The 21767-nt window shown below is 50.0% G+C and overlaps 1 protein-coding gene across 7 annotated transcripts in view; it reads right to left on the bottom strand.

Annotated features, from left to right (window-relative positions):
* The window catches only part of ABCA3 (ATP binding cassette subfamily A member 3), a 48362-nt gene that overhangs the window by 21761 nt on the left and 4834 nt on the right, over positions 1-21767 (bottom strand). For 2 of the 7 annotated variants that reach the window (XM_082643676.1, XM_082643681.1), the window contains exons 2-13: positions 18381-20578; positions 18030-18250; positions 16451-16601; positions 16262-16332; positions 15844-16108; positions 14822-14949; positions 13959-14124; positions 11073-11332; positions 9013-9129; positions 8614-8734; positions 4493-4666; positions 1475-1656 (exon numbers count right to left, since the gene is read on the bottom strand). In XM_082643676.1, the coding sequence (XP_082499802.1) occupies positions 1475-1656; positions 4493-4666; positions 8614-8734; positions 9013-9129; positions 11073-11332; positions 13959-14124; positions 14822-14949; positions 15844-16108; positions 16262-16315 (1467 nt within the window). In that variant the 5' untranslated portion in view covers positions 16316-16332; positions 16451-16601; positions 18030-18250; positions 18381-20578. Of the gene's footprint in view, positions 1-1474; positions 1657-4492; positions 4667-8613; positions 8735-9012; positions 9130-11072; positions 11333-13958; positions 14125-14821; positions 14950-15843; positions 16109-16261; positions 16333-16450; positions 16602-18029; positions 18251-18380; positions 21699-21767 lie in introns of those variants that run through there. The other 5 variants (XM_082643678.1, XM_082643679.1, XM_082643677.1 and 2 more) reach the window with 5 other exon arrangements.

The raw sequence follows: 21767 nt of genomic DNA, 5'->3' as shown, positions 1-21767 counted from the left end.
TAACAATGGAATTTAATACAAAGACAGGTCATTAAGTCCAGCCCAGAGGCATGTGGGGCGAGCCCCCAGTTGCATCCTCACTCAGCCATGCAGGCACTCGTGAAATAAGCAGGAGAAGCCCAAGGGCCAGCCTCCCTCTGCTGGGAGGAGGCCTCCGCTTCTACGGTCTGGCCCCAGCAGTGGAGGTGTCACTTGAGGGTGGCACACTGATGGCACAGTGGCTGGGCAGGGTCACAAGAGAGGTGAGCACAGGGCCCTGGAAGAATGCCCACACCCCGGAGGGAAGCCCTGCGGGGGGAGAACATCTCACCCACAGCTCTAGCCTCCATGTACCCCACGGCCTGGGGTGGTTCCTCATATCACAGTCCGTTGGTTTTAGGGGACACGTGTCTCAAGTTTTAAGTGACTGTGAAATCAGAATGTGTCTTACAAATCACAGAAATGCCATAGTTTTAACTGTCAGTATCTTTCTTTCTTGGTGACGAAGTAATGGTGCCTCTAAGAATCAGGGTCATCTTAGATTTTTTTTAAATGTATTTATAGCTTTATTTTATTTTTATTTATTTATTTTGGCCACACCACACAGCTTGTGGGATCTTAGTTACCTGACCAGGGATCGAACCCTACCCTGGCAGCGAAAGCCCAAGTCCTAACCTAACCACTGGACTGCCACAGAATTCCCCAAGGGCCATCTTAGATTTGATGAAATACAGTAAATGGATGCTTGATAAATATTTGTTGAATCAAAGAACAAACGATGAAGCGGCACCTGGCTAACCTAGCTCACCAACAGGGAATTAGTTAATGATACAGTGGTACATCCATGGAATACTGTGTACTCATTAAAAAGTGAAGTTGGTTGAAAACACATATGTTTAAATAGAAATATATTTATAAATAAATTTTAAAAATTTATAAACATGTATAGATAAAAATCTAAACGCATATTTGTAGATAGACCCACATGTATATGTACTTAAGATATCTAAGATGTACTGTTACGTTAAAAAAAAAAAAGCAAGTTTCAAGCATTTTTACAATATAATCCCCCCTTCTAAAAACAAGTGTATACATGTTATAGCTGCACATGCATAGAAAATCATCTGAAGAGCTACACCTCCAAGTGTCAGCGATGTTCATCTCTGGGTGGTGGGAGTGTGCTGTGCACTCCAGCACATGATCATTTTTACACAAAGCTCTATTACTTTGTAGGCAGAAAACCCAACAAGACGTTTTTTGAGAAAGACGGCTGGGAGGGGGCTGTGTACTGGCCCTGTGGCAGGCCAGCCAGCGCCAGCTCCTCCTCTCGGACCCTGGAGCGCAGGGATCACCTCGAGCGTGGGGGTCTCAGGGCCTCTAGGACACACGGCTCATGACAGCGCACAGGGCATGCATTGCATGTCAGGGACTAGAGGTGCCTGGGGTGGATGCTGGGCCCACCTCCACCCCCACAGAGGTGGCTGTCAGAACTTACCAGGATGAAGAAATACCAGGGCTGGGGCACGCCGAACTGGCCTGGGAGGACGGCCTCCACATACCAGGTCACCAGGCTGTAGAGGACGGAGTCCAGCAATAGCATGCCGAGAACTTGCCCAAAGGAGAAGTCGTCGTCCACGTTGACAGGACTCAGGAGGTCTCGCCACTGGACACCTGTGCCTGGAAGACACGCCAGGAAACGGGACTGAAGTGGACCCGTGGTCGCCAATGCACATGTGTGCGCAGCAGTGCAAAGTCAGTGTGACAGCTCCCCGCCTACAGCAAACCTGACAACTTTCTTCAGGCCTTTAGACAAGAGCAAGTCACCAAATCGGTGTCATAGAACTAGCAAAAGCTTGTGAACTGACGAGAGGGGCTCATGTTTGATTTATGACATATACACACATAAACACATATCCATCTACATAACATACCTGTACATATACACGTATGCACATACATGTGTACATACACATACACGTATGTGATCTGGGTAAGGCCAACACTGGAAGAGGGTGCATTTAATACAAGTCTTTTCAAAAAAAGGAAACACTCCCAGCATACATAAAGCTCTGTTTAATGGTGCTCGTGGTGTTCTGTCCTCTCTCTGGTTTGCAACATCACAGTCCAAATGATGCTTGGGGATTCTGTGCGGCTGGACCACCTGGGTTGGCTCGAGGGCCCATGATGGAAATGGCTGCTCTCCAGCCTTGGTCACTGTTCACTTTCAAACAACTAGAAGTTTGTCTATTTTAAGAAAATTCAGGGACTTCCCTGGTGGTGCAGTGGTTAAGAATCTGCCTGCCAATGCAGGGGACATGGGTTCGATCCCTGGTCCAGGAAGATCCCACACGCCGCGGAGCAACGAAGCCCGTGTGCCACAACTACTAAGCCTGCACTCTAGAGCCTGTGAGCCACAACTACTGAGCCTGCGCACCACAACTACTGAAGCCCACAGGCCTAGAGCCCGTGCTCTGCAACAAAAAGTAGGCCCTGCTCGCCACAACTAAAGAAAGCCCGCGTGCAGCAACAAAGACCCAACACAGCCAAAAATAAAAAAATAAAAAACAGGAGAAAATTAAAAAAAAAAAAAAAAAAAGAAGAAAATTCAGTATAGAATTTTGAAAACCAAGAGGTGCCATATAGCTAGACTCCTCTTTGTAAATGGCTTTTTAAAAAGCATTTGAGGGCCTCCCTGGTGGCGCAGTGGTTGAGAGTCCGCCTGCCGATGCAGGGGATACGGGTTCGTGCCCCGGTCTGGGAGGATCCCATATGCCGCGGAGCGGCTGGGCCCGTGAGCCATGGCCGCTGGGCCTGCGCGTCCGGAGCCTGTGCTCCGCAACGGGGGAGGCCACAACAGTGAGAGGCCCACATACCGCAAAAAAAAAAAAAAAAAAAAAAAAAAAAAAAAAAGCATTTGAACCCTGGAAGGGACTGTGCCTTTAAAAAATCTACATTTGGGGCTTCCCTGGTGGCGCAGTGGTTGAGAGTCTGCCTGCCAATGCAGGGGACATGGGTTCGTGCCCTGGTGCGGGAAGATCCCACATGCCGTGGAGCGGCTAGGCCCGTGAGCCATGGCCGTTGAGCCTGCACGTCCGGAGCCTATGCTCTGCAACGGGAGAGGCCACAACAGTGAGAGGCCCATATACCGGAAAAAAAAAAAAAAATCTACATTTTATCACACACTACTGAACATGGAGAACTACATATATTTAAAAGCTCCAATGTCATAGGACTTTGCCAAGTGAAGAAAAAAATTCTAATTAAGGATAAAGCCACACTAAAGGTTCCCGTGGCCACCCACCTCCCTCCCTCCTTAGATCCACAACTAGGAAGCTACAACTAGGAATTGCATGACTGGAAGAAACCAGAGCATTCAGCCTGATAGAGAACATCTGGGTGGGGCAGGGTGAGACCATCCCAAAATGCACTCAGGTCAGTCACTCAGAAGCAAGGTTGTATTTCAACTCCTGCTAGCAGAGCCAGAGCAACACCAGGAGCTCCCGGGAGACAGACACCGACAACACCAGCCACGCATAAACTCATCCTGTCCCTTCTGTCTCCGCTTGGAACCGAGGCAAGTGAGACAGAGGCAGGGCCGGGTCTGGGCCCACTTGCCTCTTCAAGGTCCTTCTGTGAGGTGGTCTGAGTGATCCAGAAATGAACGGGGCCTTCTCCTAAGAGGTGAGCGCTCCATCTCTGGAGATTTCCCAGCAGGTGTGGGGTTAAGGGTTAAACTAGGCGTCCTCTCAACCCTTTAGAGGAGCAGCCTTGACTCTACCATGTGAAATCTGAGCATCTCCTGCAGGGTTTGCAAAATGGGAGCCCACAGGCCAACGTCAGCCCTAGAGGTGTTTATTTGACACCCATGACATTTTAAAAATCAGGAAATTTCACAAAACTCAAGAAAGCAATGCCCTGGTCTGTGACTTGTTCCTCTCTCAGGCCTTCCTGCCGTCATCACCAATTACTGCAGGAGGTATCAGGGAAGCAGGAGGAGGGGAGATGCTAGTTCTACCAGTTCACCAAGAGCTGGGAGCCCTTCGAACCCCGCAGACTGAGACCTCTGGCCTAGGAATCCTAAAGCCTCGAGAGGCAGGCAGAGACTCAGAGGCGACCAACTTGAATCCCACCATTGGCAGATGCAGACACTCACGGCCAGCGTTTTCCTGAAGTAACGGCCAGCTCCAGGCAGGGCTCTGAGGGGAGCTCAGAGCCGCGACCGCAATGGCCAGGTGGTGGCCAATGTTGCACTGGACACCTTAACTCTCTGTCCTGTGAACCACGTGTCTCTGACCTACCTCCCCTGTGGCTCTGGTCACTCCTCCCCGTCTGCCCTGGGCGTGAACCTCCCCCTCGCCGAGGACCTGCCTTCCAAACGCACTGTTCTTTTAGCTGTGCTGATGTGTCTGATTATCGTTGGAGCGAGAGTCTTGAGGCTGGAGGCCCCTCTGCTTAGACCCTCTTGGGGGTAACTGAATCAGCAAGGACAGCCTGTGTAAAGGAAAATACTCACCTTTTGCTTCAAATTTTCCTATGAGCTGGGCTCCCATTGCCATGGCAACATTGGACAGCAGGCAGGAGAACAGCTTCTGGCTAAGCGTCATCCAGTTGTATCGAGGGGCAACGAAGAAGTAAGGGATGTACGTGAAGAAGTAGAGGAAGCCCCCGATAGCTGCTGCCATGTTGGCTATGGGCAGAGAGAGGAAGACAAGTGTGCCAGAACCAGGCGAGAGCATCTGCACCGATGGGCTCCATCCGTGGCACAAAGGACACCTCTCTCGGGCGAGCTGCCCGACCCCAGCCTGGCAGGAGCCGGGGACACGGGGACACAAGCCTCAGTGCTGGGGGGGCACTCCATGCTCGGCCCTCAGCCTCTGCCCTTGTTGGTGTGCCTGTGCCCACCCCGGGAATCCCAAGGGGATTTCTCCACCCTCTCCTGCAGACCTACCTCCAGCTATCTGGGCATCGTACACCTGACACGACTAACACGGAGCATCTGATCCCCCGCCTGGTCCTGCCCCATCTTGTTCACTCACTCATCCCACAGATACTTGCTGGGCACCTGCTCTGTGCCAGGCCCTGTTCCAGGCACCAGGAAACAGAACAGACAAAGCCCTCCTCTCGGGGAGCTTAGGATCCAGTGCGGACACAGCCAGCAGACAAGAAGGTAAGTAAAGCAGATGGTGCTGGGTGGGTACAGCCCTGTGAAGAGCAACAAGCCACAGACCTGGGACAAGACACTCCCTAGGCTGGGGGTTGCAAGTATAACCAGGTGGCCAAGGAAGGCTTTGATGAGGAGGTGAACGTGGAAAAGACCTGAAAGAGGTAAGGATGGGGTGGTGGAGGTGTGGGGAGACAGCATGGCTTCAGTCCACACAGTGCCCTTACACCCTTTGGTCTTAAGACTCCTTTATGCTGTAAACAGTTGTTGAGGATGTCAAAGAACTTTGTTTATGTGGGATACAAACATTATATATATGTCAATATTCCACTGTGTCAGAGATGAATACTAAGAAAATTTTAAGATATTTAAGAATAACAATAATAAACCCATTACAAGTTAACATAAGTATTTTTATGAACAACACCTGTATTTCCCACAATTTAGTGGGATGAGTAGCCTTGTGTAACATTCTTGCAAACCTCTGTAAAGATTTAACCGATTACAGCTGGATTCGCATATCTGCTTCTGCATTCACTCTGACGTATTGCCTTGTTTTAGGTGAAGTGAATGAAGAAAATGAGCTTCACAGAGATCAGCAGTTGGAAAAGGGACAGGAATTTTAATAGCCTTTTTAGGTATTTTGGATATTCTTCTTTGCTACCACACCACCACTAAACAAAGGGTGGTTTCTTAAAGGTGAGGTGCCACATGGAATCAACCTGAACAATGAACTTTTTATACTCTGTTACGTGAAAATCTATTGGTCCATCTTGTACCTGGAACAGGTTACAAGGGAGGCTGGGAGGCTGTAAAGCTCATGGTGGTAGATTAAAGTTTGCAAAATTCTATTTTTGTTGCCTGAAAGCCTGAATTTTGTAATTGACATCAGATATTGTCAGTTGTTTTCCTTAAAAAGGCAGCTCACACTTGAGAAAATGCTTACCAAATACCAGCATGTGAATGACAGTGTGATGGTCATTGTTTCAAGCAAAAACGGTGTTCTGTGAAAAAAGTGGCTAGTTTAGCTGACAACTTGAACACCTGCACACATGCTGTTCCTCAAGAGAATCATTATACTACAGCACCCAAGGAAGCGCTTTCTGTGGACATCTCATTTAGTCACGCAGAATATTAGAAAAGTATACTTGAGAGTCAAAGGTTAACAAAATTAACATTTTTTACTGCTCCGTCAAGGACATTTTTGAGCGAAACTGGCATTTTTGTTTGTTTGTTTACAAGGGTGTGTGGTGTGAAGAACACGCCACTGCCAAGTGCAGTTTGGAGCCTGTCTTGACCGTGCTCAGGGCCGGCAGTTTTACCACTTTTGCTTTTGCACCATCAGTGCATGTGTCAACATGGTAGAAAAGGCAAAGGATATTCTGATATTATCATAAAAAGTTCTGATTTTGTGAACCTCTAAAGGTCCCAGGAGCCCATGGACCACACTGGAGACCCTCTGACCTGGGCAGAAACTGAAGAGGGGCAGGGGCAGAAGCAGGGAGGCCAGTTATGGGGCCACCGCCATCAACCAGGCTGGAGATGACAGTGGCTCGGGCCAGGGCAGGGCTGTGGGGGAGGTGGGAGGTGGCTGGAGTTCAGGGGTACCTTGTGGTACAGTGGACAGGATTTGACTGGACTGGGGCAGGATGCTAGAGGAAGAGGAGTCGAGGGCATTCCCAGGTTTTTAGTGTGAACACATGGTAGAGATGGGGAAATGGGGTTTTGAGGACACCATCAGTAGTTCAGGACACATCTGAGACACATGTTAAACATCTAAGGGGAGTTGCTGGGCATGAGTCTGAATCTGGAATTATCCCCATGTTTAAAGCTCTCCAAGGCAGTAAGTTTGAGTAGGAAAGAGATAGACTTCAAAACAAGAATATCAAGGACTTAAGGAGTAAATGAAGAAATGTTTCCATTGATAAAAGGAGGACTTTTCCCCACAAGAATGGATGAAGAAACAAGAATAAATGGATATGTACAATAATCAACTGGATAGTTGGTAAAGGATAAATATAGTCATAGAAATAAAATCTCAAAGATGAGACACAGTCTAGAACATACACAGTCAAAGAGAGAATTAGGGAATTAGAAGAGAACTCTAAGGAATTCATATAGAGCTCAGCACAAAGAGATTTTTTTAAGGTATGAAAAAGTAGTTGAGACATAAAGAACAGACTGAGAGATATACTTACACCCAAGAGGGGGCTACTATAAAAAAAAGCAAAAAATAACAAGTATTGGTGAGGATGTGGAGAGACTGGAACACTTTTGCACTGTTGGTGGGAATATAACATAAAATGGTTCAGCTGCTGTAGAAACAGTATGGCAGTTCCTCAAAAAATTAAAAATAGAATTACTATACAATCCAGCAGTTCTGCCTCTGGGTATACACTCAAATGAACTGAAAGCAGGGTCTCAAAGAGATCTTTGTACACCCATGTGCATAGCACCATTATTTACAATAGCCACAAACGTGGAAGCAACCCAAATATCCATTGATGAATGAATGGATATGCAAAATGTGGTCTATACATATGATGAAATATTACTCAGCCTTACAAAGGAAGGAAACTCTGACACAAGCTGCAACAGGGATAAACCTTGAAGACATTAGGCTAAATGAAGTAAGCCAGTCACAGAAAGACAAACGCTCCATGATTTCCCCTTCATGAGGTCCCGAGTAGTCAAATTCATAGAGACAGAAAGCGTAATGGTGGTTTCCAGGGTTGTGGGAACGGGGTAGGGAGTTAGTGTTTAATGGGGGCAGAGATTCAGTTTTGCAAGATGAAAAGATTTCTGGGGATGGATGTTGGTGGCAGTTGTATGACAATGTGAATGTACTTAATGTCACTGAACTTTACACTTAAAATGGTTAAAGTGGTAAATTTATGTCATATGTATTTTACCACATTAATTAAAAAAAAGTTATGAGACATGAAGGACAGACTGAGAGGCTTCAACTTAGGTCTAATAGAAGAGAAGGGGGATTAACAGGGAGCAAAGTCTGATGGATGACGAACAGAAATGCAGAACTGAAAAGACATGAGTCCTCAGATCCAAACATCCATACAGAAAAATCAGACCTAGACTGTCAGTTGACTTCTTCCCAGCAATAATGGAAATCCGGTAGCAATAAGGTAATGTTATCAAAGTGCCAAGGAGAATTTTATACGCAGCTAAGACAGTATTCAGGAGTGAGGGCAAAACAGAGACATCTTCAGATACACAAAGTCAATGAGAATTAACCACTTGCTGAGCTTCAGTGAAAGAACTGTTCAGGGATGTACTCTGACACCCAGAAAACTGAATCCAAAGGAAGGCACAGAGTAAAGAAAACCTCAGTCTCCGGGTTATTTCTGCTCAGATGCCCTTGGACCCCTTGACCTTACTCATCCCAAGAGAAACTGCCGGTCTTCTGAAGTGTGCATCACCCACAGACCTCCACTCTCAGGAGCAGGACAACTCACCTTTGCTGAAGAAAGTGCTGACCATGAAGCTGAAGGAGATGGAGGAGACAGCAAAGCAGGCCAGAAAGACCAGCACCAACGAGGGGTCACTGTGCGCGAGCACTGCCACGTTCTTCTTCACCTGTGCGGCCATCCCGTTGGCAGGTGGGGGCGGGGCAGGGCGGGGTAGGGGAGACAAAACCAGGAAGAGTCTCAAAGTTTCCCAACCCCAAATGGAGCTGGTAAGGGTGGGAGAAGGACTACACCAGTCCTCTCTACCAAAAGGGCAGACTCCCCAACCAAAGCCGTTAAGTGCGGAGTCTTGGGGTCTCCCTGGTGGTGCCACAGCTGTCTCTGGCCCTCCCACCAACTCCAACGCCTTGCTTTTCATGTGAGACCCCCTTCTGAAGCCACACTCACCTTGATGCAGAAAAGCAGGGTCATGAAGGAGACGGTGACAAGGAGGAAGAGGAAGAACAGGAGGAACCACGCGGTCCAGTGCAGCCAGCTGCTGAGCCCCATCATGCGCATGTACTCCTGGGGGAGGGGCACATGTGCTGCTCCACACGCCCCACCGCCTGCCACCCCTGCCACACCAGACCCCGGGAGCCTACTTCATGCTAAACCCTCACCATCCAATACAGCGGCCTGTGGCCACACGTGGCTATTTTGGCTGAAGTTACTTAAGAGTAAAAAGCCAGCTCCTCAGCCGCGCCAGGCACAAGTGCCCAGTGGGGCCGTAGAGGACAGCAGACCCAGGCCTGTCTGTTACCACGGACAACACTGGTCTGGGGGAGGGGACCAGGGCTGATTAAGTGTCTCTCGTGTGCCAGGCACCAAGCTAGGCTGATTTTCCAACTTCCTCTCATGGACAATTTCAAACCACCAGAAAAATAGGAAGATTGGAACGGTGGCCACTCACATACCACTTGGGCTCAGTGATCATTCAACATGCTGCCACACTGGCTTCATCTATGTACCTGGAGGCGTGTGCACACACAAACATTTTTTCCTGAACCATTTCCTTGTCCACTGCTAACCACCTCAGCGTCGCACCATTTTATTAAAGTTATTTAGGCACTGAAGTGGACAGGACCCACCTCATTAGTTCTCCCAGCCCCTCATTTACAGCAATTTAAAAGCGCCAATAGGGACTTCCCTGGTGGTCCAGTGGTTAAGACTCCGAGCTTCCAATGTAAGGGGCACGGGTTCAATCCCTCGTCGGGGAACTAGTAAGATGTCACATGCCGCACGGTATGGCAAAAAAAAAAAAAAAGCTCCAATAATCACAGAGTTGGCACCACTGAGAATACTCTAAATGTCCTTCCACTGGCACTGCAGACATTGCCAAAGGAAGAACTTCACATAAATTCTGGGTAATTCTGGCAGCGTCAGAGGTGAGAGCTTACAGGGGACACTATTCACCCAGGTGTACATGGTTATGTCAGTGAGATGCCTGTGGAGCACACCTCACACACTTCTCCATCCCCCACGACACTGCCTGACAGCTGGGCACCACAGCTGTCCTTGATCATACATACGCAAAGTTCGCTTCCTGCTCTCCGTGTATGTGAACACTTGTCTCGTGTTGACTCACTGTTTCAACAGAAACAGAATTCGACCCGCGTACGTAATTCAGGATTTCAGTAGCCACATCAAAAAAATTTAAAGGGGAACATCCCTGGCGGTCCAGTGGTTAGGATTCTGTGCTTTCACTGCCAAGGGTGCGGGTTCCATCCCTGGTCGGAGAGCTAAGATCCTGCAAGTCGCGTGGCGTGGCCAAAAAAAAAAAGTTTAGGGACTTCCCTGGTGGCGCAGTGGTTAAGAATCCACCTGCCAATGCAGGGGACACGGGTTCAAGCCCTGGTCTGGGAAGATCCTACATGCTGTGGAGCAACTAAGCCCGTGAGCCACAGCTACTGAGCCTGTGCTCTACAGCCCGCAAGCCACAACTACTGAGCCTGCGAGCCACAACTACTGAGCCTGCGAGCCACAACTACTGAAGCCCACGTGCCTAGAGCCCATGCTCCGCAACAAGAGAAGCTACCGCAATGAGAAGCCCATGCACCACAACGAAGAGTAGCCCCTGCTCACCACAACTAGAGAAAGCCCGCGCGCAGCAACAAAGACCCAATGCAGCCAAAAGAGTTTAAAGGAACAAATGAAATGAGTTTCAACAATGTATTTTACTTTACCTAATGTATCCAAAACACTCTTTTCAATGTTCAGTCCTTAATATACAGCACATGAACTACAGCGCTGTATCAGGGTTTTAAAAATCTGGACAGAACAGGCTTGATTTCAAAGAAGCCCGAGATGGGCTGAGCCACGTGGGCATTAGCCCCACACCCAGCTGCCCTGGTGCCCCCAGTGCCCAGGAGCTGCCCCCCCGCCTGATGACAGGACTCAGGACACGACGGCCCATGGCCACACTGTGCCCGGACTCAGGATCTCTCAAAGCCAAACACAAACAGGGTTACCTTCAGTTTCCTCTCTTTCTCCTGCACGACAGCCCGGATGATGCTGAGTGAGGTGTAAGTGAAGCTCAGCATGAGCAGCAGGGGAAGCTGGTACTGGATGGCGACGAGAAAGGGGTCCGAGATAAAAGGCGGGTAAGGGAACCTCTTGGCGATCACGGTGAGCTTCTCAAACAGCTGGTGCGTGGAGGCGTTGGCGTGGTACTGCATGACAGCCCTGTCCACGGCATGCTGCACGGCTAGGAAGCCCTCACGGATATACCCTGAGTGTGGGAGCAGAGGACGTTCCGGCACGTGGGGTCGATACATGTGGGAGAAGCCAGGTCCTGGGTGCTGGTGCTCAGAGCGCTGTGGGCACTGAGCTGGTGAAGTGGCCTGGGGTTTCCCACAGGCCTCCAGTTTGCAGGGGCCGCCCTCACTCTTTGGCTAGAGGCCCCTCCTTCCACCTTCCAAACCATCCAGGCAACATCTCTCTGACTGGCTTCAGTGTCATCACATCTTTCTCTGACTGTCTCTTCTGCCTCCCTTGCCCACTTTTAAGGACCTACTGGGATAATCGACAAGTCTTGCTCCCTTGAGACCAGCTGATCAGCAACTTTCATTCCATCCAGCCTTGAGTTACCATCTCAAAGGGAGGCAGGAACCACAGACCAAAGGCCACCACTACATGACCTTTGTGTGCTTTGTGGTCCCTCCCTGCTGGCCCTTTCTGACTCCCCACAGTTTGTCTGCGATAACATTTTTAAAGTGATAAGGGCCAGGGGGATACGATATTCCAGTCCAGAGCGAGGCTTGTGAGAGGCTGAGCCTATGGAAGGAGTGGGGCATAGCCTCAGGAGAGAGAAAGGCAGCCTGGATTCCTGACGTCCGAGCCCAGGGGACAGAGAGGGGACATGGGATGCAGGTCTGGGTGGCGTGGGCACCCTCATTCCTAAAATAGTGACATTTAGAATACCTAACATCCTCCAGCACAGAACTGTCAGCTGCCTGAGTTCGAGCCTCTAGAAGAAAAGCAATTTTATGCCCACCCCACCCCCAGCACGAGGTCACCACGTCTGTGCACTTCTACCACCTCCCTTGAGTAAGTGGTTTTATGGCTGCAGAAATAGCAGGTGCTCAGTGAATGTTACCCCTCGTTGTGCTGGGTGGGGGTTTAGTTCTCGTCTTCACTGCGACCCTGCAGAGTAGTGAACGACATCTTCACTGGACAAACGGGGCCACTGAGGCCCAGGGCGTTGAGCCACACAAAGGGGGAGGTGACAAAGCTGAGACGGGACCCTGGTCTCTTGGCTTCAAAGCCAGTGTCTTTCTCACGTCACAACGCCTCCCCCGGGAAACATCCTGCCTGCCTCCTGGTCCCTAGTTGTTCTTCCACGAGGTTCTGCATGCTGCCATGGGGTCTTCACCACCATAACCTCTGCAGCTGCTCAACACCGAGGCAAAGCCACCCTCTGTGATCCATCATGTCCCACTGCTGAAGTTTTTATGATTGTAAATAATGCTGTGGGGAACATCTTTTGCACATCTGCGTTTTCTCCTTCTTTCAGACTATTCCAGGGGCTCAATTTTTATCAGGGGATCAGGGGTCTAAGGTATGGACATTTGGGGGTGGGCTTGGGAGGAACACTGGCCTAATTCTTGGAGGGCCTGCTGTGTGCCAGGTTCACATCCTTTCCACATATCTTGGGGTCTTTGTGTTTTTTTTTAAACTGATTTGGACTAAGGAATCCTTTATAAAACAGAAGGTATTTACCCTTTGTCATCTGATGGAATGTTTTCCCCAGTCTCTTATTTGCTTTCAAAATTGGTGTTATGTCTTTTTCTCTTTTAGCAAATTTCAAGTTTGTACGTAGTGAAATCTGTCAGTCTTTTCCTTGGAGAACTTTTGCCTCTATCGCTTCCAAGCTTAGGAAACTGTCCCCACAAACAGGACGGACAGCCCCGCCCCAGGTCACATAGCCAGTGTCTCCTGCTGCTGGCCACAGGCAGTGGGCGTGGCAGCTGATGTGGCTTCTCCTCCTCTCCAGTTGGTGACCTGTCCAGGGCTTCATTCTGGGGCCTTGCACACTTCACCTTGCCTTGCTCGTCTTAGCTCCTCTTTTGGATTTAAAATCTTTCCCTGGAACATTAGCCTGGTGATAGGGTCCTGGCACCAGAAATACATCTCTAAATGCTGGCTGCCTCCTGCCTTCCTGGAGCTCTATTTAGGGCATTCCTGGGTCTTTTCATCAAAATCTCTAACAAGTTCTGCCTCTTGCAGACCAGGGAATTAATTCTGTGTTCTTTGCAACACCCAGGATGCCACCTGGAGCCTGTGGCTGGGCCTCGGCTTGAGGGCAAGGTCTAGTCCTGGGCCCCAGTTACTTGGTTCTAAGATGGGACCTTGGTCAGAGGAGACAAACAAGCCAACTACCTTCCAGAGTTACAGCGGACAGAACGACACACCCTCTGGCAATACAGTGAGCTGAGATCCGACTTCTGCAAACATTCCACTGACTCAATGAAACCACGGACAATTGCACAAGGACAACAGAGCGTACAGAGCCTATACAACTGTACAGAGAGAGGGGCAAGGAGAGAAGGGAAATGGAAAACCAAGCCCAAAAGGCCCAATGCAAACTGAAGCTCCTTAAAAACTGAAATATAAATGTTTCATTCAATAGCATGTTTTCTGGGAAATAGGGAGACAGCCTTTGCTGTTTTCAAAGATTATTTTGCTTTTCAGAAGCCAGTTTTACTGGATGTTTTCTTCCTTCTCCTACAAAGAAGAAGGTCAAATAATCATAAAAAATCTTCCTCCAGAGAAATGCAAGATGGGTTTCCCCCACATGATGATCACGAGCCAGCACCCTGGGGGAGGGAAGGAGACCCCCTAAAAGTGCTCCTCACCAGGTTCTCCGCCGTCAGGGGACGTGGGTTCCCTTGGTCCTGGGCTGGGGAAGCGTGGAAAAAGGGAAGTGGTGTGCCAGCCTTCTGTCTCTCTCAGGAAAAAGGAGTCTGTCTGGGTCCACATGTAATTTCTTCGCGTGTAACTGAACCGTAAGTGATATTTCACCTACGGAAACAAAGAGAAAACCAAGCGCTCTAAGGGATCCAGCCGGAGGAGTAAACGTCTGCATCCAGTGGGAGGGCTGGGGGACCCTCGTTACCGTGACCTCACCACTGCCCCAGCCCCCGCCAGTGTCTGGATCTCAGGAGGTCAGAGTGAGCAGTCCTGCCAGGGCACAGAGAGCCCAGGGGCACCTCTGCGGTGCTCTTCACCACCCTCTTCTGCCATTACCAATGGGAACTCCACGCATGACTCGTCACTGCTAACCAGTGCAGGGCCGCCAGCATGATGCTGAGGGACCTGACGGTTTCCCAGTCTTATTGCCACTGGGGCAATCAAAAAACCTTTCTTTTTGTTTGTTTGTTTAAATATGTAACAGAAATTCTAATGCCATATGGTGCTAAGTCCCGAGTATCTGCTACTTTCCTACTTGTCCTATTTGACTCTGTCGAAGGAGACCCGTAACGCCTTTCATAAAACGAGAGGACAAAGAGGGGCCACAGCAATGGTCTACGGCCACTTTCTTCAGATGGGCGAGGTTTCTAAACCGCTCTGGCCTGATGGGTCAAACTCCATCAGGGCTCCTCAGTGGACTGAGAGGTGATTCTGGACCCAAGGGGAAAGTTGCATTTGCTCCCAGGCAGGCAGAGCGCCTCTGGCTCCTGGGGGAGGAAGCTTGGCTCCGTGGGGCTGGGGTCCTCACCGCCAGCGGCAGGGGATCCCTGCTGTGGTTGAAGGCATGCTCGAACACCACGGCGGCCAGCACGTTGGCGGAGCGGTTGTCGTACCTGACGTAGTCCTCAAAGTCCTTTTCGGAGGGGAAGCCGCGAGCTGTGGGGAGCAGGGGGGCCCAGAGTTGCCCAATCGTCCACTCTGCTTGAGAAAGCTGGACCTTCAGATAAAGGACTAAAGCTTACAAGTTTCTCTAGGGCTTTGTAAACCTTTCCTAAGACTCGAGGAGGCTTTTGTTTTTGGCAGAGACGGGTTGCGGTGAAGACTGGCAGAACCTCACCATCGAAGCCGGCCCTGGGCATCTAGAAGCTGAGAGCTGGAGCAGGGCCCCTCCGTGCGGGCGGCTGCCCTGCCCTGAGCTCTGCAGCCAGCATCAGTTTCTCTCATAACCGTAATGGTGGGCTTTAAAAATTCAAGTGGACACTAATGTATAGTCTGTTCAATGACTTCTCTCACCCAGACCCCATTTCACATAAAGGGTTTGACTATAATCACATAGTGAGGGACCAGGAGTCTTCCCCTAAGTGTTTGCTACACTGAGTTAAACAGGCCACAGTGCCAAAATCAAGAGGGGGAGGAAAAGGGATAATACTTTCTATTCTGAAAGCAAAGACCTAGCGAGGGTGACTGGCACATTTCCTGGGAATGGCCCTCAGCAGGCTTCCTGATGACCTTTATCAGAGCTGTCCTCCCAAAACCATATCCCAGAAGAGATTCCTGGCACTGGGCCTTGCCCTCATAATTAAACAGCTTTGCGGGGTATGTGGATGCCATCCCCACTCTGAATAGCCAGGGGCTGTGAACTGTCACACACACTGCTTTCCACAGCCGTCACAACCCTGGTCCCTGTTGCAATGAGACATGACACAGGGATTCGTGGGCCGTGCGGCCACTACAGGGAAGGCTGCATTGCCTGCTGCCCGGCTCCCCGCCTGGCCAGTCCCTGCCCTACAGCCCAAGCCCCGCAGCACTATTGAGTCCCCGACAACTCACCTCTCATGTTGATCACCAGCGTCCTCCTCACTGTCTCCACGATGGTCCTCACGGCGTCACTCTGGGATGGGACGTAGGCAAGCTCCCAGGCGGCTCCTGGTGGAGGGAAGCTGAAGAACAGTGGCAGCTCCCGGATGGACTGGCCGGGGTAGAGGGTGGCATTGGGCACGTTCTCTGACTGGATCTTCAGGCGAAGCCAAATCAGGATCCCGGAAAACAGCAAGGGCAGGAAGAGCTCCAAGATAGTCACCAGGACCTTCCGCTTCTAAAGAGAAATGGAAACTGAGGGCTGAGGAGTGCGAGGCGGAGGCGAGGGGCTCCTGGAACCCCTCCCACTGATGCCCCCTCTCGCTGACACCCCCTCTGCCAGGCCCCTCTCACCCTTCCCCCTGCAGCGTGCCCCCAGGGCCGGACCCACCTGCAAAGTGTAGTTCTTCCAGAGCAGGAGCGCCAGCTGCCTGAGCACCGCCATCCTCTCCAGAAGGGCCGCTATTTGTGGACCAAAGACGGAAAGGGTGTTGGTTCAGGTACGCGAATCATGTTTGGGAGAGGCGGGGAGAGTGGGGGAGAGTCAGTCCTGAGACACAGACCCTCCACTTCTCCTCACCTTCTTTTGTCCCAGCCTAACTCAGAACAGCTCCCCAGAGGGAGAGGCCAGTTCTACTCTGTTCAAGGAACACACGTCCTTTCAGGAAGCTGACTTTGTTTCTTCCGGAAACATGAGATGAACAGCAGGGCTGGTAGATGCAACGTGGCCACTGGAATGGCAATCATTCGATGAACGCTATTCAGATGTTCTCTGTGGTTCATATGAATGTGCTATTTCTTAGCAAAAACTCAGGCTGACAGAATTCCCCTCCCTGACTGCTTTGTTCTCCACCATCACAGAACAGTAAAAGGAAACTCAGCCCAGCGTCCTGGCTGCGGGCTGATTTCTAAGACCTGGAGAGGGCTGTGGGGGAGCAGGGGAGGAGCCTGGGGTGAGGGCCCTCAGTGGCCTTAACCCAGGGGCAGACACAGCAGGCCAGGCGGACGCGTGGGTGGCAGGATGGCACGTGCTCTCCCACCTTGAATCCTAAGAACCAGTTTTTCCTGCTTTAACTGTGAGCAGTGGTCTGTGAGCCTCCACACAACACTGGTCATTTTCCTCCAGAGAAAATCTACTCTATGTCAGGTATGAATGTTATATTTAAATCTGGCATGTATGGCTGGGAAAATCTGCTGAGACTGATTATCAAACACAGTGACAGCAGAAACAAGAACAGAGCTTTATAAAGGTCTCCCTCAATTTAGGGAAATCCATGTCACGAGACTGCAGGGTGAGAAGCAGAGACACAGAGCCACACTAACCTCTAGAGAAGGAGGGAGTTGGAGTTAGCTCAGGAAGACCCCAGGACGCTCACAACTAGAAGCACCTAGTTCCGTAAGCCGCGGGCATGAATGCCGAGGCTGGACCTGAGGTGGGCAGCGAGGGCGGCAGAGGAGAGGAGGCCCTGGAGAGCTCCTGGTCACCGTCTGCGCCAAGTATTCAGATGGAGCGGAGAGGGGCCCTCCACAGCTCATGGTCCTTCAAGTGCGGAGAAGCATCCGTGACTCACAGGGAAGAGTCCTGAGTGCGATGAGCCGGCTCCACACTCAGGTCGATACTAACCCAACACCATCCATCAGGCGCGTCAGGACGGCACGGACAAATGGCTGGTAAATCCTTTGTTAGTTAACCCACTCTAACACTACGGCCCAAAGAACCCACCTCGAGACCCAGTGCGCATGGAGCGAGAGCTTGTTTTTTTTTTTTTGAAACAGCCAGTTTTGCTTTTGACTTCAGTTAGCTGAAAAATCATTTCCATTAAAGCTCATTTTTAAATTAAACTCTTGCTTTTAAAAAAAAGATGTAGCTGTCCGTATCTGCCTAAAAGTAGCTCCTCAAAATTTAAGCTTTAAAGGGCACTCAGTAAATATTAGTAAGAAACACAACTGCAAGAAGTTATTTACAAATTAACTTAAAATATGGCTTTTATTTAACCATATGGTTAAAATATGGAGAGATTAAAGCTAAAATAGTAATGAAGGGCTATTAAGTGGCAACTTAATAAATTATCCAAATTCTTTTAAAATTAATAAGGTAGAAAAACCTGTCTTAAAATCAGTCGTAGACAGTTAATAAAAGAGCAGTAGTGTAACGTTACCCACAAAGGCCTACGGCCTATGAACAGTTTCAAGAAGTGGTTTAGGCTAAGAGGGGAAAGCAGTGCCTCCAACGGAGCTGATCATCCCCACAGCAGGCTGATGGGTGCCTGGCTTGGCCGAGATGAAGGTTCTTCCTCTACCAAGAGGGGAACGTGAAAAGGTCACAGTTCAAAGAAGTCTTCTGGTCAGAGAAGTCGATGACTTCCTTTTCTGGAAAAGTCTGGTCAAGAAAGGACATGTCCCCATGCTTAATCCCACCCCTCTAGGCCCAGAGGGGTGGGCAGGGCAGAGAGACAGACCGTCCACCTTCCCACTAGGACAACACGGGACAGCAACACCGGGGAACTGACCTGAGTCCTGGCAGAGGCTCCTGGCTGAGGCCTTCCTCTGGGGCTATGGGAGGTCTGGCTGGGAGGAGGCAGCCCTGCACAGAGGGCTCTGGGGTGGGGCCAGTAGGCCTCTGGAGTGCGGTGGGCTGACCTTGGAGCTCGGGAGCACTGATGCCTCACAGGACATCAGGAAGGGCCTGGGGCTCGCTGGCATGACGCTCCGGCCACCTTTGGGCAAATGGAGGGTGCCAGAGCATAATTTAAAAAATAATCATAAAACACCCCTCACCGAGTTAGGAAATCAAAGTGCAAAATACACTGCAAGCATGTTACTTAAGCAAAGCCAAGTCCAATATCAAAGAAACATGGATTTCGGGAAACAGGGAACGCTGGGGTGGCTTTTGTTCTCTCCTGGTACAATAAACTGTAAGAAGCTTTTATTTTATATACTTTTATATTTATAGAGCCTCCTAATCCAGCCCTAACTTCTGGTACCATCACCCTTTCAAGACTAAGAAACTAGGAGGAAGTGCCTGACCCAGGATCACATAGGAAGCAAGCCACAGACCCAGGATCTGAGCTTCCTAGTCTGTTTTTACCACTGCACCCCTACAGCCTTGTGTATCCTAAAAGCAGCAAACATCTTTATAAAGTCTGTATGTATTTCTCCCAGAACCTAACATTAGAAATCACAAAGAAAAAATATCCCTTGAGCCCCACCACCTTAACAGACATCGAATGTGTTTCTGTCTCCCCAAGGCACCCAGCTCTTTGCTCTGTGCCTGCCATGCTCTATCTGAAGTCTCACTAAATGCCATACTTGCGTCCGTTCTGTTTGAGCAGAAAAGGAATTTAAAGGAGGAGATTCCCAGAATTACAAAATCTGGGAAGCTTTCTGGTTATGACAGCAAATGTACACGAGGAAAGGAAGTTAAAGTTCCTCAAAACACTTAAGACCGCAGCACTCAGAGTCCCCCAGAAGTGGCGGGGGTTGCGATCCAGAACCAGCCCAGGCAGGTCCACTCCAAAGCAACCGCTCGCAAAGCCCCACAAGAACGTCTGAGGACTTCCCCCGAGACTCACTTCACTCCTCCCAGGACAGAGCCAGGAAGGGAAGGGAAAGCTCTTTTGACCACGGAAAGGCGTGTTTGCTTACCGTTAAAATATTAAACATTACACAAATCATTGAGTATTTCAATGTTTGGTTTTCAGGTGAGCAGTGGAGCTGGTCCAGAGTGAGTGCCTATTGTGGGCTGCTAACTTCTGAGAACTTTTTTTTTTTTAATATTTATTTTTTTGGCCACACCAGGTCTTAGTCGTGGCATGCGGGATCTAGCTCCCTGACCAGGGATTGAACCTGGGCCCCCTGCACTGGGAGCATGGAGTCTTAACCACTGGACTAGCAGGGAAGTCCCTAAGAACTCTCTTGATGGCACACGGGATTCCTCTGAAAATAGTTGTCCCGGTTTGGGAAATGGTTGTCCTAGTTTGGGAGCACTGTGCCGGGTGCTTGCCACTGCGTGTTGAGTCCCGACACCTCCACTTCCTGATTTGGGTATTTTTTTTTCATTATGGGCTTCAATACGTGCTCCAGTTTCTATGTGCCCAAGCAAAAGCAGCTTTTATTTCTGCATATACAGAACAGAATGGTGTTAACGCTTCTGGAAAGGTCACTGCCGAGTGGGCCTCAAGGCCAGCAAGCAGAAGTGGACGGAGCCCCGAGGCCAGGCACACGCTGTTATGTCACGTGTCCTGTCGTATCCCGAGCTCGGTGTCTTTCCTTCCACAGAAGCCGTCAGCACAGGCCTGGGGGAAGTCATGGCTGGGAGGGAGGGGGTCTCAGTAAGGTCAAGGCAGACATCTTGCTGTCACACAGAGAGCGGACAACCAGGGCTCTGCCCTCTTGACCACACATGTGGAACAGAGAGATGCCCTTGTTGGTGATGCTCGCTGGGACTCGGCACTTTTCCTGAAGACCGAGGTGGGTGAGGACCCATCTCAGCTGGGAAAGCATTTCCTTCTCACACGGGGAGTCCACAACAGTCAGCAGTGTTAAGTCTACGTGTGTACACGCTGCAGAAGGCATGACAGGTACTTCACGTTTGCTGGTAGAATCTGGGTTTTTTTAGGATACACAAAACAAAAAAGCATCTACTCATCCAACTAACATTTGCCAAGTACTTACTGTGTGATAGGCACTTATACCAGGCACGAAAGATCTGGAAATGAAAATCACAGTGTTCTTAATCCAAGGAGTTCACAGTCTGCAAATGCTTGCATGTACTGTAATCACTATAACTGAAGCCAAATGAAGCATCATGAGATTCTGGAGATCAGGATTCTGTGTGTATGTGTAAGACAGGGTGAGCTCTGGGAAGGCTCCCAGAAACAGGTGACACAGGAGACCAGTCTCGGGTTTCTTGTTAGTTGAGGTAGGCAGGGCATTATAGGATCATGAAGAAATGAAAGAGTATGTGGGGGAAACAGCAATTCTGTTTCTGAGTGGCTGGGGAGGAGCAGCAGGGACGGAGCCAGAAGGGGAAGCCGACCAAGGCCTTGGATGCTGTGCCAAGAAGGGAGCAGGGGCAGAGCGGGGGTAGGGGTGGGATGGGGGGTGCGGAGGGGATCCAAAAGTGCAGTAATTCTGCTCGAGGGTGTTCTGTTTTGCTTATAATCTTTTACCCAGTACATGATCTTTTAAATGGTGAAAATATCTAATTCAGTGGATTCTGCAGGTGAATGTCCAAATACCAATAAGCACCGTAAAAAATAGGCTGAAAATAGCAGGCACATTTATAGAGGGTGGTCCCCACCAGTGAACCCCACTATTGGTCTTCAAGTGGGATGAGCAAGACAATCTGCTAGAGTAAAGGAATGGCAAGAAATTCTACTTTAAAAATGAGGAAAGGGCTTCCCTGGTGGCGCAGTGGTTGAGAGTCCGCCTGCCGATGCAGGGGACACGGGTTCGTGCCCCAGTCCGGGAAGATCCCACATGCCGCGGAGTGGCTAGGCCCGTGTGCCATGGCCGCTGAGCCGGCACATCCGGAGCCTGTGCTCCACAACGGGAGAGGCCACAACAGTGAGAGGCCCGCATACCGCAAAAAAAAAAAAAAAAAAAAAAAGAGGAAAAATTGGTTTTACTAATATTTAACACATGAATGCACCCTGGCACTCTTGCTGGCCTGTGTGTCAGCAGCCACAGCACCCTGACAGAGGAGGGGCTCTGTGACACGTGGGTGATGATTGGCCCTCACCCACTAGTTTACTTTAAGTCTCTCAGGTGTGTTGGAGTTTACATGCTTTGGGATATCGTGGTTGTGGTCAATTAAAAAAAAAAGACTCGGGCCTCCCTGGTGGCGCAGTGGTTGAGAGTCCGCCTGCCGATGCAGGGGATACGGGTTCGTGCCC

The sequence above is a fragment of the Mesoplodon mirus genome (assembly GCF_964341445.2).
Source record: "Mesoplodon mirus genome assembly, chromosome: 15".
Lineage (NCBI taxonomy): Eukaryota > Metazoa > Chordata > Mammalia > Artiodactyla > Ziphiidae > Mesoplodon > Mesoplodon mirus.
Note: the sequence above shows the minus strand (reverse complement) of the source record. Positions and strands in the feature narration are given on the sequence as shown.